This window comes from Mobula hypostoma, chromosome 4 (genome assembly GCF_963921235.1).
Source record: "Mobula hypostoma chromosome 4, sMobHyp1.1, whole genome shotgun sequence".
Lineage (NCBI taxonomy): Eukaryota > Metazoa > Chordata > Chondrichthyes > Myliobatiformes > Myliobatidae > Mobula > Mobula hypostoma.
Genome location: NC_086100.1, coordinates 10,137,861 through 10,164,497, shown reverse-complemented (window position 1 = coordinate 10,164,497; position 26,637 = coordinate 10,137,861). Strand labels below are relative to the sequence as shown.

Below are 26,637 nucleotides of genomic sequence, written 5' to 3'. Positions count from 1 at the left end.
TGGTTAATTTATCCTCTATATGTGCTAAACATGTGTTGATACAGTTTGAAGTAGTGCACAGGACTCATATGTCCAAAGATAAACTATCTCGTTATTAGTCTTATATTAATCCAATATGTGATAGATGTCATTCCGAGATAGCTTCTTTAACTCACATGTTTTGGTCATGTCCTTTGTTGGAAAAATATTGGAAAGACATTTTTGACATTATTTCAACTGTTTTGAATATAGACTTACAACTTCATCCAATTACTGCTATCTTTGGATTACCAATGATAGATTCAAATTATCTAACCTCTTCAGCACGTAGAATGATTGCATTTCTTACTCTAATGGTTAGAAGATCCATTTTGCTGAAGTGGTGGAAATGCTGCTGCCTCTCAGGCATCATTCTTTCTCGGTATCGGACTGCTGATCCAGTTTCTCAACCCGTCATTAATGTTTGATATTTTCGAAATTAGTGTCTTATAGCAATGTGTCAGGATGCCTGAATTCTGAGAGTGAAGCCATAGACGCAAATGCTGGCATCTGGATTGGTTGTGAGCTAGTTTACCCTGTGTTTTGGGAGCGAAGAGACTGAAAGAAACAGATTTTAAATTGAACGTGCAAAAGAAAATACTACTTAGAATCTGTGCTGTAAAAGTGACTTGCAAGTGGATCTGTTGGTCGTGGAATCTGTTCAGAATAGTCTGCATCGCCAGTGCAGGAGCCTTATGTTTGCAGAGTAATACATGTACCCGAAGCTGGAGGCATTGGGCCTAATTTTTCTTGCATCTGTCCAATGGTGTCAGTGAGAAGAGGACATGGTCTCGATGGTGGGGTTCTCTAATGGCAATTGCTGCTTTCTTGTGACAGTACTGCATGTAAATGTGCTCAGTGGTGGAGAGGGTTTTCACTGTGATTCACTGTGATGTATCTAAAGCTTTCTGAGGTCTTTTGCATTCCTGAGCATTGATGTGTCCAGCGATAGTTGTTTTTGCAGTTGTTTTTAACTTAGATATAATTCCATTTATTCATGACCGGATCGTTTGTCTAATGACTAAATTGCATCTAAGGTGTGAATTCTAAGAAGCATGAAACCTTTATACACTCCGGGTTTCTTCTTCATTCATTGGAAAATCTTTACACCCTGCTGGGAGTGCAGATTTACCTGCATCGAACAAACGTTATTTCATATTTCTCTAAAATTCCCCAGGCATTAATCAGATGTACCTAGCATAATACAGGTGTCCCTAAGGTAACATATCATCATGGGGAACATAACACATTACAACTGTAGTTGCATTTTTAAACCGCTTTGGGACTTCATTTCGTATTAGAGACAGTATAAATACCCGATGATCTGACCGTGACAGGTCCATGTAACAGAACAATGTCTCAGTTGCTGCTTTTCATGTTCCTCGCCGCCGCGCCAGAAACGCACGGGATCCTCTGTAAGCGTCTATCAAAAGATAGTTTGCCGGACTTAGCCAAGGATGGTGATGTCCTTCTTGGCGGAATATTCGCAATACACGATCCGATTCATGACTTCCATACATTTACCTTCACACCGAAGAGAACTGAGTGCAAAAGGTGAGCTTACTTCTTGTAGACCGACATTTCGTTATCACACCGTCGAAGAGAAATCGTTTTCACCCATTTGAGTCAATCTTTCAAATTGAGAGCTAATTATGAGCTGGTAATTTCGTGTACCATTGACATTATCCTTTATTGCTATTAGGCAGCGTGGTGGAATATTAACTTTACCATGACCTCAACGGGAAATGGTTGAATTCACGTCTTCTTGTGTCTTCCAAATATAAATTTTGCTATTCAGTATTTCCCCTGCCACTCTGAGATTAGAGCAAAATCATGCACAAAAATACAGCTTTGACGGGAGTACTATGCCCTACTTTTCTTCATCGTACGGTTGTGGTGAACAGCGCAATTGCGTCTGGCTTCCAGCTCAGAGATCCTAGTAAAACACGTCTGACGGTGCATCTTCACTGAGGAACGTGCTTGATGAGGTATCGCTACGCTTCCTTTAGGAATTGAGTATTCACCTAAAGGAGTGTGCCCATTAAATCCGAACTACCAGGATCCGCTCTCACCAGTCAATGGTTTTCCACTATGATGCTGCAAACGATGTGTTATGAATGGATAGGGGAGAACCAGTGGATGTGGTATATTTGGATTTTCAAAAAGCTTTTGACAAGGTCCCACACAGGAGATTAGTGTGCAAACTTAAAGCACACGGTACTGGGGGTAAGGTATTGATGTGGATAGAGAATTGGTTGGCCGACAGGAAGCAAAGTGTGGGAATAAACGGGACCTTTTCAGAATGGCAGTCAGTGACTAGTGGGGTACCACAAGGCTCAGTGATGGGACCCCAGTTGATTACAATATATATTAATGACTTAGATGAGGGAATTAAATGCAGCATCTCCTAGTTTCCGGATGACACGAAGCTGGGCAGCAGTGTTAGCTGAGAGGAGGATGCTAAGAGGATGCAGGGTGACTTGGATAGATTAGGTGAGTGGGAAAATTCATGGCAGATGCAATTTAATATGGATAAATGTGAGGTTATCCACTTTGGTGGCAAAAGCAGGAAAACAGATTATAATCTGAATGGTGGCCGATTAGGAAAAGGGGAGGTGCAACGAGACCTGGGTGTCATTATACACCAGTCATTGAAACTGGGCATGCAGGTACAACAGGCGGTGAAAAAGGCGAATGGTATGCTGGCATTTATAGCGAGAGGATTCGAGTACAGGAGCAGGGAGGTACTACTGCAATTGTAAAAGGCCTTGGTGAGACCACACCTGGAGTATTGTGTGCAGTTTTGGTCCCCTAATCTGAGGAAAGACATCCTTGCCATAGAGTGAGTACAAAGAAGATTCGACAGATTGATTCCTGGGATGGCAGAACTTTCATATGATGAAAGACTGGATCAACTAAGCTTATACTCGTTGGAATTTAGAAGATTGAGGGGGGATCTTATTGAAACGTATAAAATCCTAAAGGGATTGGACAGGCTAGATGCAGGAAGATTGTTCCCGATGTTGGGGAAGTCCAGAACGAGGGGTCACAGTTTGAGGATAAAGGGGAAGCTCTTTAGGACCGAGATTAGGAAAAACCTCTTCACACAGAGGGTGGTGAATCTGGAATTCTCTGCCACGGGAAACAGTTGAGGCCAGTTCATTGGCTATATTTAAGTGGGAGTTAGATATGGCCCCTGTGGCTAAAGGGATCAGGGGGTATAGAGGGAAGGCTGGTACAGGGTTCTGAGTTGGGTGATCAGCCATGATCATACTGCATGGCGGTGCAGGCTCGAAGGGCCGAATAGCCTACTCCTGTACCTATTTTCTATGTTTCTATGTTTCTAATTCTATGATAGATGTTCGGTAATCCACTTGGGAGATATAATCAATGCAGACGCAAAAGCCGGCAGTGCTGGAGTCAGCAGTTAATGTAAACAGTCAGCTGAAAAAACTCAGCGGGTCAGGCAGGTTCTGTAGATGGAAATATACAGGCAATGTTTCGACTCGACGCGTTCACCAAGTCTACATACCGTTTGACCCGTTCAGTTTCTCCAGTAGCTCGTAAATTTGTTTTTTTTTCTTGTTATTAACAATATCAGGCACCAAGACATTAGGCCGTAGTTTCAGAGTCTGACTTCGATCACGATTGTACTGATTTTATTCAGGAATACAAAATTTTAATGTTAAGGAAATACTGATTTTACGTGCAATGCTGTGACGTATAATCAGGTTGTCATAAGACCATATAACCATAAGACGTAGGGGCGGAATTAAGCCATTTGGCCCATCCAGTCTGCTCCGCCAAGCAATCATGCCTGACACCAGGAAATCTGCAGATGCTGGGAATTCAAGCAATACACACAAAATGCTGGTGGAACACAGCAGGCCAGACAGCATCCGTAGGAAGAAGCACAGTCGACGTTCCGGGCCGACACCCTTCGAGGGTCTGGCCTGCTGCGTTCCAGCAGGATTTTGCCGTGAATGCTGATCCTGTTTTCCCCTTCTCGATTCCATTCCCGGCTTTCACCCCGTAACCTTTGATGCCTTGTCCAATCAAGAAGCTATCAATCCCTGCCTTAAATACACCCAGCGACTACGCCTCAACAGATGCCAGTAGTAAGAAATTCCTCAAATTCACCACGCTCTGTCTAACAAAGTTGCTCCGCATGTCCATTGGAAGTGCAGGCCCCCGATCCTGAGGCTTAATCCTCTTGTCCTAGTCATCCCCCCCCCCCACCCCAACACCACCATCTCTCTAGGAAACATCCTTTCCACATTTACTCTGTCTAGGCCTTTGAACATTCCAAAAATGTGGATACAATCCCACATAATCCTTGTAAATCTCAGCGAGTGTAAACTTAGAGCTATCGAAAGCTCTTCATACAATGACCCTTTCATACCCGGAATCATCCTTGGGAACCCCCTACGGACTATCTCCAATGCCACCACGTCTTTGCTCAGATGACGAGCCCAAAACTGTTCAAAATACTCAAGGTGAGGCCTCACCACTGCCTTGTTTTCTAGACCTCCTGAGAGTAATGCTGACATTGCATTTGTCTTCCTCACCACCGACTCAATCTGCACGTTGACCTTTAGGTTGCTCTGCACAAGGACTCCTAAGTCCCATTGTATCTCAGTATTTTGGATTGTTCATTTATTTCCACTAACAACGTGCATGACCATGCATTTCCGACATTGGATTTCATTTGCCACTTTCTTGCACTTTCTCCTAATTTATCTGTCCTTCTGCAGCCTACCTGTTTCCTCAACCCAACCTGCCCCTTCACCAAACGTCGTATCGTCTGTAAGCTTGAAAACAAAGACATATTTTATCACCTGAATCATAATATACATAGGTTAAATAGGAGCAATCCCGACACAGACCCCTGCAGAACACTAACAAGTTACTAGCAGACAACCAGACAGGATCCTTTCAATCCCGCTCTGCCTCCTGCCAATCAATCAATGTTCTAATCATCTTACTAACTTTCTTGTAATACGTTGGACTTTTAACGTGGTAAGCTGTATCATGTTTGGCACCAAGTCAAAGACCTACTGAATGTCCAAATAAACAACGTCCACTGTATCCCCTTTATCTATCAAATTTGTAATCTCCTCAAAGAATTCAAACAGGTTCATCAGGCAAGATTTTCCCTTAAGGAAATCATATTAACTTTGTCCTATTTTGTCCTGTGTCTGCAAGTACTCCCTAACCTCGTCCTTACCAGTAGACGCCAACATCTTCCCAACCACCGAGGACAGACTGACGGCTCTATAATTTTTCTTCTGCTGCCTTCGCCCTTCCTGAAAGAGTGGAGTACTATTTGCAACTTTTCACTTCCCTGGCACCAGGACAGTGTCCAATGACTTTTGAAAGATCTTTTCTAATGACTCCACAACCTCCTTCAGAACCCTGAATTGCAGTTCGTCTGGTACGGGTGACGGATGTACCTTTAGATCTTTCAGCTTTTCTAGCACCTTCTGCCTTGTAATATTAACTGCGCTCATTTCTCTAATTTCACACATTACAAGAACTGGCACACTTCTCGTGTCTTGCACTGTGAAGAGTGATGGAAGTATTCATTTCGCCTGCTATATCTTTGTCTCCCGTTATTATTACTCTATTTACCCAGCCACATTTTATTGTTGTCCTATATGCACTCTCATTTCTGATTTTTCTTTACATACTTGAAAAAGCTTTTACTATCTACTTTGAAACATTGTGCAACCTTGCCTTTATACTTCATTTTTTCCCTTCGAATGATTCTTTTAGTTGCTCTTTGCAGGTTTTTAAAAGCTTCCCAATCCTAATACCCTGCCTTGCCGCTAATTTGTGATTTGTTGTGTGCCCTCTCTTTTGTTTTTGTGTTAGCGTTGACTTCCTTGCCTCCTACGGTTGATAAATTTTACCATTTGAGTATTTTTTTTCATTTTTGGAATACAACTGTCCTGCCCCTTACTTATTTTCCCAGAATCTATTTCCAGAAGCTTCTCCACTGTCATTTCTGCCAGCAGCTCCCTCCAACATCTCTCCCATACCACTGTAAATTCCTTTACTCCTCTGAAATATTGCTATGTCAGATTTTGCTTTCTCCCGATGAAATTTCAAGTTGATTTCGATATGTCACATATTTCCATTGATTTGATGCCATTCTTAACCAGCAGAGAAAGATCATGTGCTTCTGTTGCGGTGACACAAAGTATGTACCACAATCGGGTGAAATTTATACAGAATTTCTCCCCGTTTTTGTTGTCGAAGCATCTGACGTTCTCACCTTGTTACACTGACACCTCCTGCAGTTCATTTAACATAAAAAACGCATATACTATTTCCTTAAAACAGTGTGTTGAGGAATACAACAACAAAATTCAGCATATATCGTGACAGTTAAAGAGAAAATACGGTGCAAATTGTCAATAAAATGCCAAACGGGGTCGATTGATACTGTTTAGACATTCCCCATCTTATTACAATTCGGGAGCATTCGATATTATTATTACAGCGGGGTAGAAAAATTACTTGTGCAAAATTGTATGTGTGCTGTAGCTCTATCTTCTGCGCAATGGAAGCAAGAAAGTCTGGGTGTGTGGGGCCTTCGGTTATGCTGGCCACTTTACTGTGTAAGTACGGATATGGCGGTCGTGGTGAGGTGCGTTTCCATAATGGGCGGCTCAGTGCCCGCAACTCTCCGAAGTTGCCATTCCAAGCTGTTGTGCATCTGAATTGGATGGTTTCTCTGCTGGATCGATAACAAAAGATGGTACTTTCAGTGGGAACTACCAAATAGTGTCAGTTTCTAAATATAGTTTCTGATAGTGTTCTACCTTCTATTTTAATTGGCAAACAACCTGAACGATGTTGGCAGTCACAGTATCATGAATCAGAGGAGCTCGCAGCTGGGCCTTTCAACCCACATTGACTATGCCGACCGTCCTGCCTTCCGACGTTAATCAGATACGCCGCATTATCTCCGTATGTGCTATCCAAATATCTTCCCGGAAGCCTTTGAAGCTTTATAATTACGTGGGTACAATGTAACTGCAACTTTGCTAATGAAAGGAGGTTTCAGCATCTATGAACATTGAAATCTTGGAAATGGGTTTTTCTACGATGTTATTAATGTAATGGCTTCTTTGTAATGATTCACTGCTAAGGCTAATGTAATAGCGTCTCTGTAACATTCACTGCTGAGCTAACGTTTTTCTGTAGCAGCAATATTAGGGTTATGGCTGAAGATAACAGGACTGTAGTATGCATGTTAACCAGTCCGAGATTGTTGCTTTGTCTTGTGTATCTGGAAAGTTGTTTTTTTCGCGGTCTTTTGTCGAGGAGAGATGAAGAGGGAAGAGGAGTGCCGAGAGTGCCGGACGGAGTGGACGGGGATCTGAGGGTCCGAAGGTCGGCGACGTTCGGAGGAGACCGATGGTGGAAGAATGACTACTGAGTGAGCTCCAACATGAACTTTTGACTTGACTTAGGCCGTTTTCTTTTATTTTCTTTACTAAGCCTATATTCAGATTAAGATTCATAAAGTTCAATCATTTAATTGCATATGGTGCACTATCTGACATTTTTCGGTGTGGGTTTGTAACTGGGGGTACATTACACAGCGTCCACACAAACTTGATCACCCAATCTGGCGGGGCCGAACGCTGTTTCCCCTAGATGAACACAAGCTGGAAGAGCCTGAGAGTTAAAATAGGTTTGAACAGTTAGCTACTTTAACGGTGTGACACGATTTAAGGACTAGCAAAGCGTTGATCTGATTTTTATGTTGTTATTAACACTCTAGTTCGGCTTTACCTGTAGTATTTCGTTCATTCAGGGTCATCAGAGGGCATGAGCTATAAGAGTAGGCCGCACAAACTTGGCTCGCTTTCTGTAGAGAAGCGGATTTTGAGGGGAAGCCTGAGAGAAGTTTATAAAATTATGAGAGATATGGGTAGAATAGACAGCCAGCATAATTATCCAAGGATTAAAATGTCTAAAACTCGAGGACATAGGTGAGAAGAGCCAAGTTGAAAGGAAATGCCTGGATAATTTTATAAGCCGAGATTGGTGGGTCTCTGAAACACACTGATAGTGGTGTAGGAGGCAAAGAAAATATAAAACATTTAAAATGTTATCGGCATATGAATGTGTAGATAATGACAGTGGTGGGGATAGGGACATTGTACATGCAGAAAGAATTACTTTAATTCCCACATGTAAGAGCCAATATAATTAAGGCAAAATCTTTGTTCCTGGAAATCCAAGGAGCACACACGAAATGCTTGAGGAACTCAGCAGGCCAGGCAGCATCGATGGAAAAGAGTAATTCTTGTAAGAGTAATTCCCGGCGGGAGGAGAAGATGGCCGCGCTACGCAGCTCGCAGCGGCCACTCCAGTGGTGATGTCTGTTATCTGCCAAGTAGTGTGCCGTGCAAAATCCTAATTTGATAGAGACAGATGTGAGAGCACGGAGGAACATCTGGTGAAACTTCTGAAACGCCTGCTTCGCTGCTGCTGCTGCTACTGTATGATCCAGAGTCTCCGGAGGGGAAGGCCCCGCGTCCTGGCTTTGCTTGCTGCTCGACGGCCGGGGCGGAGTCGAAGCGCTCGGCAGATGATGGTGCTCGGTGCTCGGTGTCGGAGGGCTGGTGGGAGGCTTGAAGTTTTGGGACAGACTCAGAATCCGCTGCGGTCAGGTGCTTCCAATGGTGCGGCATCAGCAAGTTTGCGGCGCTTGGAGGTTCATGGCAGGGAGAGTTTCTCCCTTCTACCATCTGAGTGAGATGATGAGGCTATCGGAACTTTGAGACTTTTTTTTTCCGTGCCCATAGTCTGCTCTTTATCAAATTACGGTATTGCTTTGCACTGTTGTAACTATATGTGATAATTATGTGGTTTTGTCAGTTTTAGTCTTGGTTTGTCCTGTGTTTCTTGGGATATCATTTTGGAGGAACATTGTATCATTTTTAATGCATGCATTTCCAAATGACAATAAACGAGGACTGAGTGTCTCCATAATCTAATCTAATCAGTCGACGTTTCAGGCCGAGACCCTTCATCGGAACCTACCTGGACTGTAGAGTTACTCCAGTATTTTGTGTGTTAGTAGTATAAATGGTTCGGCACAACATCGTTGGCCGATAGTCTTCTTCCCTCTCCAGAAATGTTCAATGGTCCGTTCAATTGTCTATTTGCATTTTCATTAAAGTAAAATCGCTCAGATGTATTTTCAGAAATATCGTCAGTAATTGCAGAACATTTATATTATGAGTTATTATGTGTCCACCCCACCCAAATTTTATGTCAATATACGTTGGATCCATATTAGTTCCAGTCAACGCCACCGGAATTTAAAACATCTGATGGAATCTTCTAATCATTCTCTGTGAATAACCTGACAGAGCAACAATTAGAAATCGCTTTGCCAGAGCGGAATCAGTCCTCGTAACGCAGGATTAAGGCGGTCTGCAGAAGCTGAACATCTTAAGCAGCACAAACTGAATTCTGGAGGAACTCAGCGGATGAACAGTCTCTATGGAGGGGAATAAAGGGTCGATATTTCATGAAGAAACCATTCATCATGACTGGAGAGGCTGCTCCGCTTCTTCAACTCTCTGAAATACTCCACGCGTCCTTTCCAGTCCTGATGAAAGGACTAGGCACAAAGAGTGACTATCCATTTCCCTCTGTAGATACCTCCCGACCTGTTAAGTTCCTCCGGCATTATTTATGTGGTCCTTTGATCTAGTTATCCGAGTGCTGAGTATTACTGAAATTATGGTTCCTCTCGTGTACTCTCCTTTGGCATGCATTGGCTCCTGTTTTGCTTTTCTGAAGTGGAGCGGGTTTGGTATCTTGAGTTGGTGAAATAAACAAGATCCACTGTGCCTCCCGAGCCCAGGTCAGTACTGTGAACATCCTTTATTGACAACAAGAAAACATGTATATTTTAAGACATTGACGTGACATCTGATTAAATTCGGAATCTGGGCACTTTTATTATCTCATCTAACATTTATCCCACAGCTTTGATTTTGAAATCTTCCGACTGGTGCAAACAATGATTTTTGCCGTTGAAGAAATAAACCAGAATGAGATTCTCCTCCCGGGGATCACACTCGGGTATCAGATACACGATGACTGCTCGTCCCCCGCGATCGCCTCGAAAGCAGTGCTCGCTTTGATCAACGGAGAAGAGGAATCGATTGAATTCCCTCAATGTAGAGGTTCCTCCAACGTCGCTGCCATTGTTGGTTGCGATTTATCTACAAATTCCATCGTAGCCGCAAGGACAATGGGATCCTTCGGGATTCCGCTGGTAATGTGTCGAATATTTTATTTTATTTTTACTCTGGAGGTACCGTATCATTATTCGCAGGAACACACACATATGATCTTCACGCGCCTTAATTTAGGACTATACTAACACAATAAAATCGTTACTACAGATATTTAGATTTTAGAGTGCTTGATATCCATCATATACAATATTCTATCGACCTGATATCCAGCAGAGGTTCCCGAAGGTGTTATAGATCAGGGAATTAGTGCAGATAAACTCACACTAATTATTAAGTGCTCCCAATACCGCATGTCTTAAATAGCCTTTTATAACCAAGTGTAGCTCCTTGCCTTCTCCTAGGCCCGGATGAACCGTTTCCACTGACGGGAGAGAGGGGAAATGCGAATTTTCTGGAGCTTTAAACCAGTCGCTTCCAGTGGATGGGGCTCGTTAGCCGTAGTCTACAACTTATCCAAAGAAAAGGAAAACTCTGTCCTTAGATTTATCCTGTCTTGCTGATATACCCACTCATGGGGAAAGCTCCAGGATGAGTCCCAGAGGAAAATTCCTAAGGTGAGCTTCCTAAGGCAGTCGAAGCTGAGTTCAACGCGGACGAGCAACTCCAGTAAAGCTTCTGCTGTCAAACACTGTCGGTCTTCGCTGTTTCTTCCAATTCATCAGCTGAGTAGATAGGTGGGGGGCCTGCAGCATGCGTAGTTGTTCATTCTCCACATCCTACTGCCCTGTCTTCCGTATCATGCAGAGAGGTGGGACGCAATTTCTATGGTCGGCCTCGACAAACGGAGGGCCACTTATTTCCACCAGAATAAGTTATGAACCATTGCTAGTAATTAACTGTAAAAAAAAAAATTTAGCACTTTTTAAACAACAGCTCAAGATCGGAGCCTTCGGCCAAAGTAATTAATCAAAATCATAACTAAACTGGTGCCTTTGTGTATACACTGCCCTCATCACTTCGTTCGGTCTCATAAAGAGGTCCCTCTTATTTGCTTACACAATTCACCCTGCCAGCGTAATGCAGGCACCTTCACCCTCTGGGTAAAACATTTGCTTGGCAAATCTATATTAAGCATAACCACTTTCACTTTAAATGCACTTTCTCTGCTTTGAACATTTAAACATTGAAGAAAGATACCGGTAATCCACTCTGTCAATGCCTCTCATGAACCTCTGTCAGATCTCTCCTGAGGCTCAGACATTCCGGTGAAAAGAATATAAATATACCACAACTCTCCTTATAGAATATACCACATAATCCAGTCAGAAATCCAGTAAATCTCTTCTGCACCTCTTTCAACGCTTCAACTTCGCTCCTGTAATGCAGCGACCAGAAACGAATGTAATTATCGTGATTTGTCTTATCAAGTTTTAGTACCAGAAAAATAAGTAGTTTATGGTACAATGTAAATTATTTCAGTAATTCCGGTTTTATATTTTTCACATTCTTCATAGTTATTGCAGAGGATTTTGAAAATATCACCACGAACCAAAAAAAGTACATCAGTCAATTTCATTTAAAAACACAAGCCGGGGATTTATCAATTTATCTCCTTCTCTACAGGTTAGTCACTACTCCACCTGCTCTTGTCTCAGCGATAAGGGAGAATATCCCACTTTTTTTAGAACTATCCCTAGCGACCAGTACCAGTCTAAAATCCTCGCTGAACTGGTGAGAACCTTTGGCTGGACTTGGATTGGAACCATTAGAAGTAACACCGATTACGGTAATTTGGCAATGCAAGAATTTGTGGAACATGTGGAAAACTTTGGCGTCTGCATTGCCTACTCAGAATCATTTTACAGGACCGACCCAGCAGAGAAAATCAGTAGAATTGTCCGGATCATTAAACAGGCGTCTACTAAAGTGGTAGTGGCCTTTGTTCACCCTGGTGAAATGCGAATTTTATTGAGTGAGATTTGGCAGCAAAATGTAACCGGAATCCAATGGATTGGAAGTGAATCCTGGGTAACAAGACACTTTCTTCCACCTGAACAAAGAGCAATTTATCTCACCGGGACAATTGGTCTAGCCACGCAAAGGACAGAGATAGATGACCTCAGAGATTATCTTCATAACGTCCGTCCTTCCAATTTCCCTGACAATATTTTGGTGATTGAGTTTTGGGAAAATTTATTCACCTGCTCCTTTAGCATAGACAACAGGACGATTCTGGATAACTCTCGAGATCAAGTTCGGCAATGCACTGGAACGGAACTGATAGAAGGGATAGAAAATAGCTATCTTCCAGCGATAATGGATGGTAGTTCATACCACGTGTATAAAGCGGTCTACTCTATTGCTCACGCACTGCACGACATGTTCACCTGTGTGGAAGGAGACGGACCCTTTGTGAATAACTCATGTGCTCATATTGCAAATTTCGAGCCTTGGCAGGTAGGTCTATATCATTATCAAACAAAGCAGCAAATAGACATCACCGACAGGTATGATTGTAGTTTGTGGCTTAAATCTTTCAATTTTCATATGTGGGTAATCAAACACTGACGGCTATATTTTAGCAAAGAATTCTATTTGTGCCGATCAAAAATTAATTCTAAGAAAGCGGTTTAGACCATAAGAAAATAAGACATAGGAGCTGATTTAGGCCATTCGACCCTTCAATTCTGCCCCGCCAATTCTCCATGGCTGATCAATTTTCATCTCAATATATGCTCTTGCTTGTTCCCATAACTTTTTACACCGTGACTAATCAAGAAACTACCAAGCTCGGCCTGAACTGCACCATATTACGACGCTCCACAGCCTCCTATAGCAGCGAACTCCACAGGTTCACCTCCTTTTGGTAAAGAACATTCTTCCAAACTCTATACCAAATGGACATCGCTTTGCATTACGGTTGCAGTCCTTTGGTGCTACAATCTCCCACCAAATGACCAAATGAAACACCTCTTCATATCAACTCTATTAGGCTTTTCAATATTCAATAGGATTCAGTAATATTCCCCACTCATTCTATTTAATTCTAGAGAAAACAAGCTTAGAACCTTCAACCGCTGCAAATATGATAACCATTTCATTACCGAAATCATTCTTGTTGATCTCTTCTGAACCCTCTCCAACGAGAGCACATCCTTTCTTAAACTCCTCACAATATTCCAGGTACCACCTAACCGGTGCCTTACAGCACATTACATCCTTGCTTTTGTGTCCTAGTCCTCTTGAAAGGAACGCAGAAATTTCATTCTTCTACCTCACCACGGATTAAACTGCAAATTAAACTTTCGGGAGCCCTGCAAATAATCTATAGTTTATTCCTTCTAACAAAGTGCATGATCACACACTTAGCGACACTGTCGTGCATCTGCCACATATTTGTCCATTCTCATAATCTGCCTAAGTCCTTCTACAGCCAACCGTCTTCCTCAATAATACCCTCTTCTCCACTTGTCTTCGTATCCTCAGCAAACTTGACCATAATGCCATCAATTTCATAGTACAGATCATTTACATATAACGTAAAACACCACCGCTGTGGAACATCACTAGTCACCAGTAGGCATTCCGAAGATTTTCACGTTATTCCCACTCTTTGCCTCGTGCCAGTCACTCGTTGCTCAATCTATTCCTGGAAAACCATGGACTCATTTTGTTTAACAGCCTTAGGTGCGGCACACTCTCAAAGGTCTTCTGAAAATCGAAGTACACGACATCCATTGATTCTGCTTTGTCTATTATTCTTGTTATTTCTTCAAAGAATTTCAAGTGATTTGTCAGGCATGATTTTCCCTTAAGAAAACCACGATTACTTTGGCTTAGTTTGTCATGTTACTCCAAATACCAGGAAACAGCATGCTTAACAATCGATTCGAAAATAGTCCCAACCACTGTGGTCAGGGTAACTAGCCAATAATTTTCTTGCTTCTGGTCTCGCTACCTTCTTAAAGAGTGAAGTGACAGTCCTTCCGAGCTAAGCAGAATCTACTGATTCTTGAAAGATCATTATTACATCCCACACAATCTCTCAGTTACGACGTGTAGAATCCTGGGGGTCAGTCTATCAGATCCAGGTGACTTATCTACCTTCAAACTTTTTTTGTTTCCCAAGTTCCAACTCGGTAGTAATCGCAGCAGCACGCACTTCTGCCCCTTGACACTCCGGACCTTCCAGCATACTACTCATGTTTTCTTCTGTGAAACTGATGCAAGATTCTCATTCCGTTGGTCTGCCTTGTGCTTGTCCCTGTTACTATATCTTCTCCGCCTTTTTCCAGCCGCCTGATACTTACTCCCAACTTTTTTACTCTTTATATATCTGGGAAAGAAAGTTTTTGTGTCAATTTTTGATATTTTTGGCTGCTTGCCTTTAATATTCAGCTTTCCCACTTATGTTTTTAGTGGTCTTCTGTAGCTTTTTTATAATTCCCCTTTTCTAAATTCCCTTCAATTTGTGCTTTACTTATATGCGCTCCTTTTCTACATTTATGTTGACTTTGACTTCCTTTGTCAACTAGTTGCATCATGAGGCAGGCCTTTAGAATACTTCGCCTCATTTGGCATTTATCTACCCTACGCCTTCCGATTTTTTCCCAGAAGCTCAAGCAACTGCTACTCGGCCTTCTCCTTGTTAGGTTCCCCTTCCACACGTTTCTATCTCGTGCCTGTGTAGTTCCCTTTACAGCACTGACTTTGGCTTCTCCCTCTCCAATCGCCTGGTGAAACCTATCATATTATGATTGCTCTTTCCCAAAGCTTCTATAACTTGACCTCCCTATCATATCCGTTTATTACAGGACACCCCCATCCCCCTAGTGGGCTCAACGACAACCCTGCTCCAGAAAAATCCATCGAGGAGCCAGTTCACAAATTCTCTCTCTTAGGATCCAGCATCAGCTTGGTTTTTCAATCTATCTGCGTATTGAAATACCCTGTGGCTAAGCTAACATAGGCTATTTGACATGCTCATTCTACCCCGCTGTAATTTTTAGACCATATCCTGGCTACTGTTCGAAGGCTTGTAAATAACTCCTATCTTCGTAGTTTTCTTACTTTTGAGATTTTTTAAATCTACTCACAGGGATTCTATGTCACCTGTTTCTATAGATTAGATTTAATTGTTTTGCAGTACAAACAATCTGCCTCCTCAGATTATGTATCCTTGGATATTAAGCTGCCAATTAGAAACGTATTTCCATATAACATATAACCATATAACAATTACAGCACGGAAACAGGCCACCTCGGCCCTTCTAGTCCCTGCCGAACTCTTACTCTCACCTAGTCCCACCGACCTGCACTCAGCCCATAACCCTCCATTACTTTCCTGTCCATATTTCTATCGAATTTGGCTTTAATCGACAACATCGAGCCTGCCTCTACCACTTCTGCTGGAAGCAAATTTCAGCGATGACTCCGTGATATCCAAAACATCACAGATGCGAATTTCAGACTGGCTGCAAGATGATCTACCCTGCTTCGTAGAATGCGTGCTATCAAACTTAACACGTTCTATCCTATTTTAGTCAAACTTTTCAAATTTGTCCCCCTTTCACATTGCAAACTGTCGGACTGACTGCAATTCTGTCACAAGTGCGGAGCAAGGGTGGACCCAAATGGAGGACACAAACACGTTTTGTGGGGTTAACTAAATTGAGCTTATTACTCGTACAAGGAGAGCAAAGCGGGAGCGGGAATAAGCGTAATGGACAGGGACTCAGGCCCTGGACTAGGCAGGGACCCAGGGTCTCGGCCAGGACAACGAGCATGGACCTCGGAGCTAGGACTTCATACATGGCACCTCGGAGCATGGAATTGATACTTGAACCTCGGAGCCAGAAGTTGACACTTGAACCTCGGAGCCAGGTCCTGCACTTGCACCTCGGAGCATGGACTTGAGATTTGAACCTTGGAGCATGGACTTGAGACTTGAACCTCGGGACCCAGACATGGATTTGGTACTTGGAACTTGGGACCCAGACATGGACTTGGTACTTGGAACTTGGGACCCAGACATGGACTTGGTACTTGGAACTCGGGACCCAGACATGGACTTGGTACTTGGAACTCAAAGACAAGACAAGGAACATTGAGCCGGGACTCCTCCTTTGACACAGGATATGGAGCCGGGACTCTTCTTATTCATTGAACGGGCTCAGACACAGGACATAAAATGCTAAGCCGGGAATCCTCCTTAGACACAGGACTGAGTCGGGACTCTTCTTGACACAGGGTCAGCACCCTTCTAGGGTATAGGGCAAGGACCCCTTTTAGACACAGGACATGGGTACGGAGACCACACAACGATATACAGTACTATAACGGGGAAAAAGTGCGCTCCAAGTAACGGCGAGCTCCTGACTCACCCCGGCGGGTTAACTTTGACGGACCCGCTCTGGCTAGGGACGGCGGCTTGCTGGCGTTTGCTTCGGGAGGAGACTAGGCTTGCTCTGGCAAGAAACTTAGTTGGCTCCGGCCAGATGACATTGGCTCGCTCTAGCTTCTATGACTTCGTTAACGCTCCCGCGCCAAACGCTGAACCCGGAGACTTATAAATGCTGGTTCATTCTAGAGTAATCGCCAAGCCCGAGGGACACGGGAAAACAGGGAATTAAAGGGAAGCAGGGAGTCAACAGTCCGAATCGTAACACAAACAAAGTAAATTTAAAGGGAACCTGATCCGACCCTTGACAAATTCTCCCTATCATCTACCTGTTCTTGCTGACAGCCTCACTATACACTACCTCCGTTTGTGAACCAAAAGTCCTATTCTCAGCCAATCATTCCGGTTCCCATCACCCTGCAAAATTCTTCTAATCCACCAGAAGATAGCCCAATGATTTATAACTTTTAGACCCTGTGCTCTCAGTTTGTCAGCCACGCATTAACTGCCAACTCTTTCCCTATTCCTGCCCTCAATGGCGCGATGAGCAGGTAGAGATTTTTACGGGGGAGGTTCTGTTTTCCAGCATTCGATCTGGCTCTTCCTTTCGGACCTTCTCTCTTTGCTTTCTCAAAGATTTCAAAGGTGCATTTAATGTCAGAGAAATGTATGCAATATACATCTCGAATTTTTTTTCTTCACAAACGTCCAAGAATACAGAGTGCCCCAAAAAATGAATGACAGTTAAATGTTAGATCCCTAAAGTACCCCCTGCTCCCCCCACCAACGAATAAGCAACAGCAAAGCAACGACCATACCCCGTCACCTCCATGCAAAAAAAATACATCGTTGCCCCCACAGAGCACTCAAAATTGCAGCAACACATCAATAAAGACACGGAGTTGCAGTACCCCAAAGACTATTCCTTCACCTGGTACTCGAGATACCACGGGCTCTCTCTCCCTAATAAGGGAAAAAGGAGGTGTCCCCTTCAGCACTAGAGGAAAGACATAGCAAACAACTCGCTGCTTACGATGTTAAAAGTCTGTTGTGTCACTTTACCCGAGCTCTGTGCCCAAAGACCGGGTCTCTGGGCACACGGCCAGCAGCCAGCTTGCTGCATTTGATCTTCCGTCTCCCACGACAAACCTGTTTCCTGCAGCGACACCGACCTCGAGTCCGCCCGTCTCCAGAGCTACGAAATCCCGGAACTCTGAAGGTGTACTAGTCTAGTAGGCCGTGTGCTTGGCATATCGAATAGCGGCCAGTCGTGAGATCCGGAGAGCGGGTCCCATTCCAGCAAAGAACCGAAGTCAGCATGTAACTCCAATCAGCGTCTTCAAAAGAACCCTGAAAAGCAAAAATAGAGATATTGAAGATAGAAATAGAGCAGTTTCCGAAGATGCAACCAAAGGCGTCATTGTTCTCCTAAGTTCCTCCCAATCCCTATGACATCATTACCAGCGTATGTTGGCGCATGGCCAAGTGGTTAAGGTGTCGGCCTAGTGATCTGAAGGTCGCTAGTTCGCGCCTCAGCTGAGGCAGCTTCTTGTGTCCTTGAGCAAAGTACTTCACCACACATTGCTCTGCGACGACACCCGTGCCAAGCTGTATCGGCCCTAGTGCCCTTCCCTAGGACAACATCGGTGGCGGGGAGAAGGGCGACTTGCAGCATGGGCGACTGCCGGCCTTACATAAAACTTTGCCCTGGCCTGCGCCCTGGAAACCTTGCAAGGCGCATATTCATGGTCTCACGAGACTAACGGATGCCTAGAAAGTTACCAATATGTACCAAAATGTCAGGCTGCTCACTCTCCCCTTTAGAATGTCATGTACCGTATCCAAGATGTACAGTATCTGACCCTGGCATCCGTGAGACAGCGTGCCACAGACTCTCCAAGCTACTCCTCTAACTATGGAATTATGGAATCACATATGACCCCTGCATTCCTCCTCTGCCACCATGCCTTCTACGACACATCGCCAGATTCAGCACCAGACAAGTGGTCGCAGTGGCTCACCTGGAAGCGTCGAAAACTGTAAACTTGCGATTTGGGGGAACGGTCACAGGGGTACTCTGTTCTGGCTTCCTATTCCCTTTCCCTTGCCTGACAACTAACCATTCACCTACCTCCTTCATCCTTGGAGTTCAGCCTCCAAATAGCTGCTATTTATCATTTGCTTGGTTTGTCTTATGAGTCGATAGTCATCGAGTTTGACCATAAGACCATAAGACAGAGGAGTTAAATTAAGCTAGTCAACCCATCGATTCCGCTCCGCCATTTCATCACGCCTGAAGAAAAACCATATTCCATTCACCCCCATACCCGATCAGAGACGGGGCTGACCCTGGCCTCTGGATGGCAACATGCCATCTAGGCCTCTATCTCACGTCCACAGCCTCTCCTATCCCCAACTCTATCTCTGGTGGCACATATCACCGCTACTATCCTCCTGTACCACGTTTCCTTGTGAAACACACCGCCAGTCTCAGTCCCAGAAACTCGGTCGCTATGGTATAAATTATAGAGGGGAACGGCCACAGGAGCGCTCTGTAACGGCTCCCTAGTCTCCTTCCCGTTACTCTCAGTCGCCCATTCAGATGCCTCCAGCAACCTTGGAGTGACCACCTGTCTGTGACAGATGACGATCACTTCCTCCGTTTCCCTGATGAGGCAAAAGCATTTCGGAACACAGCTCCAGTTCTTCAGTACGTTCTCTGAGGGGCTGTAGTTCGGTGAATGTGGTACAGATATGGTTATTCTGGACTTTGGAGGCCTTTCGGAACTCATGCATCCCTTGCACAGACCACACGCCGTCACTGGAGCCATTTTCACTGCGCTGACTGTGTACTAAGAGATGACGAATGAGCAAGAAAAAGCTTACCACATACTAGTGTCGCCCGAGAAGCCTGTTCAGGCAAAGCCAAGAGACTGCCTTTTCTAACACTGCCCCACTCCAACGACAATCCCTGCACTTGTCCCTGTATTTGTTTTTATTCGACCTTGCTAATGAATCCCGCACTCCCTTTGGCCTCCGTTACAGCTACAAAACGGTGATTTGTAAATCCCTCCCCTTCGCCTGGGTGAGATTCCCTTTACTTTTTGCACCTGAGGCCTAATTTCCCCACATTGTGCACGCTAACCTGTAATTGTGGAATGGAGTAGCTAATCTATGGAGGTGCAAACTCCACCAATGTCTGTAATTCACGCTTCGATCATTAGCCGAGGACATTAGCCGCAAGTACGAAGTTTGGCGAGGGCACTGGTACAAATTTCCTGCTTTCCAGTGATTAGATCCGTATGGAACTTTCTCCACTGTATTAACTGGTGGTGATGAGGCATCTTCCAACAGACTAGTTCGAAAAGGTCTGCACTCTCTCGGCTTTCCAGTGGCGTGCAATCGCAGAGGACAATTTTAAATAAATACCTAAGATATACAACCTACACCTTCTTATTGAGTGGCTATACCTGGGGATCCACGGAAAACTGTATTATTCCTTGAACACCCTCTACCCTGCCCAAAATATCTACGTTATACTTCTGACCGGCCTCCAATATTAATGCTGAAAGTCAAGCTGCGGCAGGGAATTACCGGGTCAGGTAACAGTTCGGGAGGTAAATTGACAGTTGATCCAATTCCAGCCACAACTGAAGCCTGGTCTGCCGAGTTTCACTAGCAGTACTTTTTGCATCAACCATTGATGAAAGATTAGATCATCGGCAGTCTCAAATATGCGGCTCTATTTTTTTACTTACAAAGTAACAAATTGCAATCATTTACGTTTTCTGCAGATTTGCATGTCAGTACTTATGTGGACCAAATCCATGCACCAGCTGAAAAATAGCCTCCATTCCTTCCTTCCTCCCTAGTTGCTGCACTACCTCCGCACCGTGAATTTCACGGCGAAAACGGGAGAAACCGTATATTTTGATGAAAATGGTGACTCAGTGCCAAGATACGAATTCGTGAACGTACAAACGAATTTCGAGGGGAGCGTCGACATTGCAAATGTCGGATATTATGATGGCTCAGCTCCGGCAGGGCACGAACTAATACTGAATGTCGAGAAGATCAGGTGGAGCACGGCTGGAAATATGGTATGGCTTCTTTTACTATGCATTTACACTGGCGGAATGAAAAAGAGTTGTATGCCTGTGATATGGGTGATATTGCAGAAATAGATATTGTCGATTCTGCTCTAGCTTAATGTAAGGGGCAGTCTCGACAGTTCAGCCTGTTTTGTTACGAGCTTAGAAGAATGAGGGTTGACCTTATTCAAAGGTTACAGGTCGTGTAACAGATCTTCAGCCATCTGAAATATATGACACTTCTTTATGTGGTACTTATAATGCAGCATATCTCAATCGTTTGAGCTTATGGCAAATGTGAACGTCTGTGTTTTACGTGTTCCGAATTGACATCCTCCTTACGGAATACCATAACACGTAATACGGTATGGCACTTTTCTACATTGATGAAATGTATAATAGTTGCATGGCTGGGAGAGGAATGGTTTGCTTTGACTGCTGGTAACACTAAAAGAAGCGAGCAGGGACAGACGGCACATTTTGCGCGCCGATGTTCCGAGGAGACATTGGATTTTGTATAATGATGCACTTAGCAAGATCCAATAAAAGGAGCAGCCATTATTTGAGTGGGTCACTGTCAAAACATTGAGGAATTGACCGTGGGTTCTTCTAAGCTTACCTGAAGAACGTGTTGGAATTCTTTGAGGAAGTTAAAGTGGGATAAAGCGGACTCAGTAGATGTAGATTTGGACTTTAAGAAGGCCTTTGATATCGTAATACAGGGAAGTTAGAGCATTCGTTGATTGGTAGCGGGCAGTGAATGGGAATAAAGAGATAATTTTCCGGTTGATTGGGAGTGACTAGTCGTGTTCCACAAGGGGTGGTGTGGGGATGCTTACTTTTATGCTGGAGATCAATAATTTAGAAGAGGCAATAGATGACTTTGTTGCCAAGTTTGCAAATAACATGATGATTGATGATGCGGCGAGTAATTTTGAGCAAACAGGTAGACTGCAGAGGACTTAGCCAAATTAGGAGAATAGGCAAGAAAATGGAAAATGAAATGTAATGTTGGCAAGTGCCTTCAAATGTTTTCAAAGGTTTCAAAAGTACGTTTAATGTCAGAGCAATGCATTTTCTTCGCAACGATCCACAAAAACAGACGAGTGCCCTCAAAAACTGAACGACAGTATTTTAGAACCCCAAAATTACGCCAGCTCCCTCCCTCACGCGCGTAAGCAGCAGCAACCAACAATCACCCCTCCTCACCGGCAAAAATAAAGTATCGGCACCCGCCACCGTGTACTCCAGCGTTAGCAAGGCAACAACAAAGACACAGACTTGCAGTACTCCAAAGAATACATTGTTCACCCTGCATTCAACATAGTACAGGCTCTCTCTCTCCCTGATAAGTAAGAAAGAGATATCTCAGTTTGACAGCGAGACGGAAAGCATAACAAACAACTAGCTGGTTTATGATGTTAAAAGTCCGTTGCGACGTTTTTTCCGAACTCTTTGCCCATAAATCTGCGGTTTCTGTACATACAGTCTTAGATTTTCCATCTCTCAAGACACATCAGCCTTCTGCTCTGACACCCACCTCCGATCCCCCACCGCACCACCGCCCCCCCCCCCCCCCCCCCCCCCCCCCCCGCCCGCCACTACCGTTTCCAGATCCAGGAAAGCTCGCTCCTCCGAAGGCGAGTGAAGCACTTAGGTCTAGCCCTTGGCATGCCGAACAACGGCCAGTTATGAAACCCCGAGAACGGGCCCCATTCCCGCAAAGAATCGCAGTCAGTGTGTAACTCCAGGTCAGGGTCTTCAAAAGAACTTTGAAAGGGAGAAAAATAGAGATATTAAAGATGGAAATAGAGCAGTTTCTGAAGATGCAAGGGAAAGAGTCACCGTTAGGACATTTACTCTCCAAGCTCCGCCTTCTTTTCGTTTTCATGCGTTTTAATAGTAGAAATAAATGTGCAGACTATTTTCTAAACGGGGAGAACTTCCGAAAATCTGAGATCCAAAGCGACTTGGGACTCCCTGGGAAGAACATCCTAAAGGCTAACTTGCAGGTTGTGACGGTGGTGTGGAAGGCAAATACAATCTTGGCATTCATTTCAAGAGGTAGAGAATACAAGTGGTGTGATGTTCAGGCTTTATAAGGCACTGGTGAAGCCTTGAGTATTCTGAACAGTTTTGAGCATCTCAGCTAAGAAAATATGAGCTGCTATTGAAGAGAGTCCAGGGGAGGTTCACAAGGATGATTCCTGAAATGAAATGGTTGATCATATGTGGAAAGTTTGATGGCTTTTGACTTGTACTCGCTGGAAGTTAGAAGGATGGAGATGGCGGATCTGTTTGAAAACATTCGAATATTTCAAGGCCAATACAGAGTAGATTTGGAAAGAGTTTTCCCATCGTTCGGGAGTCTAGAACAAGAGGACACAGCCTCAGGATACACGGGCGTCCATTTAAAAGAGATATGCGAAGAAATTGCTTTAGCCAATGGGTGGTGAATTTGTGGATCCATTAGCACAGACACCTGCAGAGGCCAGGGTTGTTGAGTGTGTTTAAGGCAGAGTTTGATAGGTTCTTGATTGAATACAGAATCAGAGGTTACGGGAGAGGGGCGGGTGCGGGGGTGAGGAGGGTAAGAAAGGATCATCCATGATTGAACAGTGAATCAGACTTGATGAGCCAATGGCCTCATTCTGCTCCTATGTCTATGGTCTGATAGAGATTTCGAATGGATGTTTGGCATCTGTGCGTATTGTCGGAAGATTGACTCCCAGTCTATAGAATTGAGACATAGAGGCAGCGAAATCATGGATACTATTCAGACCACAGGTCAAGCAGGTATTTGCTGAGGAAGATCAGCGTGGATAAACCCCAAGATTTGGCAAAGTGTTTTCTGTTCGAGGCGAGTGCAGAAATTACAGGATCCCTCGCAGAGATATATAAAACATGCCTTCCCTCGAGAGAAATGCAGGAGGACTGGAGGTTAGCTAATGTTCTTTTGTTACTTTAAAAAGTGCTCAAAGCATAGTTCAGTAAATTCTTGACCGACGAGCCTGACATCAGCAGTGGTAAGTTTATTGGATGGTACTCCAAGGGACCGGATATATAAGTACTTGGTTAGATAGGGACAGATGAGGGATAATCAACATGGCTTTGTAGGTGGAATGCCGTGTCTCATCAATTTCAGAGGCTTCCCGAGAAATTAGTCCACTAATTCAGCAATGGCTTTGACAATCTTCCGCATGGGAGTTTGTTCAAGGAGTATCAGTCGCTTGTAATGTGCAGAAAGGAGACTAACAACCGGATCTGGAGCAGCTTGAAAAATAGGTTGAAAATACAGATGCAATTTAATGCAGACCAGTGTGGTATCTTGCACTTTGGGAGGAGCAACCGAGGTAGGTGTTACACCATGAGCGTTAGAGCACTGAAGAGTACGGTACAACAGAGAAACCTGGGATGTGTTAGGAATGTGTTCAGATGCAATCATTTACCTTCACTTCCCAAGTCTCAAAGTGGTCGTTTGAGCAACTGCCCTGTATAGCTTCTCATTCTTTATTTATATTATCCCCCATAATTAACTTATTTCAAAGTACATTGGTTATTTAGTTTCTTCCTCCTTCTCAAGCTCAATTATAAGGCTTTCTGTCAGTTGTTCAGCATGCTTAGCTGCACTATTTATAAATCCAATTAATACCATCCGGACGTTTTCCTCTTCTGCAGATCCCACGAGCTGCTTGCTCAGAACCATGTCGACCTGGAACAAGAAAAGTCACTCGGAAAGGGCAGCCGATATGTTGTTTTAACTGTGTAGAGTGCGCCAGTGGTCAGATCAGCAACGTCACTGGTAAGTGCTGAGATAGGCAGCAATTTCTCACATTTCCAAAGTTCCGAGCTCCCACACACTATCATATTAAATAATCATTTTCGCAGATTCCACGGATTGTATCAAATGTCCGCTAGAATACTGGTCCAATCACGCAAAAACCCAATGTGTTCTCAAGAAGATTGAGTTTCTATATTTTGGAGAAGTCCTGGGGTTTGTATTAGTGACCCTTGCTCTCGTTGGAGTGTGTTTTACATTGGCCACGGCTGCAATTTTCTACCGGTATCGACACACTCCGATGGTCAAAGCGAACAACTCCGAGCTCAGCTTCCTGCTCCTCTTCGCCCTCCTGCTTTGCTTCATTTGCTCCCTCGCCTTCATTGGAGAACCATCCAGTTGGTCTTGCATGTTGCGCCGCACAGCTTTCGGAGTTGTGTTCGTTCTCTGCATTTCCTGCATCTTAGGCAAAACAATCCTTGTAGTGGTTGCCTTTAAAGCAACTCTTCCTAACAGCAACGTGATGAACTGGTTCGGACCGGCGCAGCAACGCTTGGGTGTATTCGCCCTTACTTTTTTGCAAGTTATAGTTTGCGTTGTCTGGCTTAGTGTGACACCTCCCTACCCCCTGAAAAACATGAGTTATTACAGAGACATCATTATTCTGGAATGTAACGTGGGCTCATTGATCGCCTTTTACTTGGTGTCGACCTATATTGCTCTGTTATCCATTGTGTGTATGGTGCTTGCTTTCCTTGCCAGAAAACTCCCGGACAGTTTCAATGACGCCAAGTACATCACCTTCAGCATGTTGATTTTTTGCGCTGTTTGGATAACTTTTATTCCAGCTTATGTGAGCTCTCCGGGAAAGTACACCGTCGCTGTGGAAATGTTCGCTATCTGGGCATCAAGTTTCGGTCTGCTAGTCTGCATTTTTGCACCTAAATGTTACATTATCTTACTGAAACCAGAGAGTAATACAAAGAAAAATATAATGACGAAAGAGACTTCATTGTAGCTACCAAAGTCCATTTGTATTATTACATCAACTGGGTGTGTAATCCTCGTCCATTAAACGTAGTTTTGAATCTTTTTTACGTGTCAACCGGTGCATTTTGTGAGAATTGTTTAAAATGTATTTACATCTGATGTGAATAGTTTAGATTGGATTTTGAGAATGTTTAACAGCGATTATGACCAAAGAGTAACGCGAGGTCTGACTTCTATTTACGGTTACTTCATCATTAAATGTCACTTATCCTCCGCCAGTACTAATCCAAACTTGAAACATTCCACTGTCACTCTGCCAGATTGCAAATTGGGTAAGTTTAAACACTGCAACGTTTCAAATTAATTTTATTATTCTCGTCAATTTAGAGGTTTGTAATCGGAAGTTTCTTAATAGGGTGCTGTTGATTTGAAGAATCGTAATAAGATAATCATCAAATCCTCCTGAAGTATTTGATATGCTACAGTGTTGGCATTAGCCTGATAACTGACAGGATCTAAGACTCTGGTGGTCGTAAAACCAAGGGGTTTGAACCAGCTGGTTTCGTGACAGCGCACACTCTTTTAATAATTTCTAAAACGATATAGATTCACAATTCTTTCTGTGGAGAGTAGATGTGATGCGCATATTTAGTAGCCAATGCGAAGAAAACACGGAAATCTACCAATATGCTGGTTTGACATCAATAGTTGGGAAAAGAATCGTAAAGCGAAGGTGAGCAGACAGGTAGAGCAGAAAACCCCTGTAGCCATTCCCCTGAATAGTAAGTTTACCATACTGGATACTGTTGCCGGGGACGACCGACCAGGGGTGAGCCACGGTGGCAGGGCCTCCGGCACTGAGTCTGACCCGGTGTTGCAGAAGCGTGGGACGGAGAAGCGGAGGGCTGTCGTCATTGGAGACTCTATAGTCAGGGGAGCAGACAGGAGATTTTGTGGACGTGAGAAGGACACCCGCATGGCTTGTTGCCTCCCAGGTGCCAGGGTCCGGGATGTCTCGGACCGGGTGCACGATATTCTGGTACCGGAGGGAAAGCAACCAGAAGACCTGATACATGTTGGGACCAACGACATAGCCAGGAAAAGGGATGAGGTCCTGAAGTGTGA

At 44.0% G+C, this 26,637-nt stretch overlaps 1 protein-coding gene across 1 annotated transcript; it reads left to right on the top strand.

Annotated features, from left to right (window-relative positions):
* Positions 1-1,435: 1,435 nt before the first annotated feature.
* LOC134344701 (extracellular calcium-sensing receptor-like) lies at positions 1,436-25,540 on the top strand. The gene is made up of 6 exons (XM_063044784.1): positions 1,436-1,572; positions 10,039-10,330; positions 11,877-12,710; positions 20,526-20,753; positions 24,423-24,546; positions 24,633-25,540. Exons 2-6 carry the CDS (start codon positions 10,073-10,075, stop codon positions 25,538-25,540), a joined length of 2,352 nt encoding a protein of 783 aa, XP_062900854.1. The 5' UTR covers positions 1,436-1,572; positions 10,039-10,072.
* Positions 25,541-26,637: the final 1,097 nt, after the last annotated feature.

What these genes read in the sequence shown, in the direction of transcription:
- LOC134344701 (XM_063044784.1), top strand. Translation starts at nt 10,073, where the DNA reads ATGATTTTTGCCGTTGAAGAAATAAACCAGAATGAGATTCTCCTCCCG. An exon ending in GATCCTTCGGGATTCCGCTG is followed by an intron (nt 10,331 to 11,876) that starts GTAATGTGTCGA and finishes CCTTCTCTACAG; the next exon opens with GTTAGTCACTACTCCACCTG. An exon ending in GGAGCACGGCTGGAAATATG is followed by an intron (nt 20,754 to 24,422) that starts GTATGGCTTCTT and finishes CCTCTTCTGCAG; the next exon opens with ATCCCACGAGCTGCTTGCTC.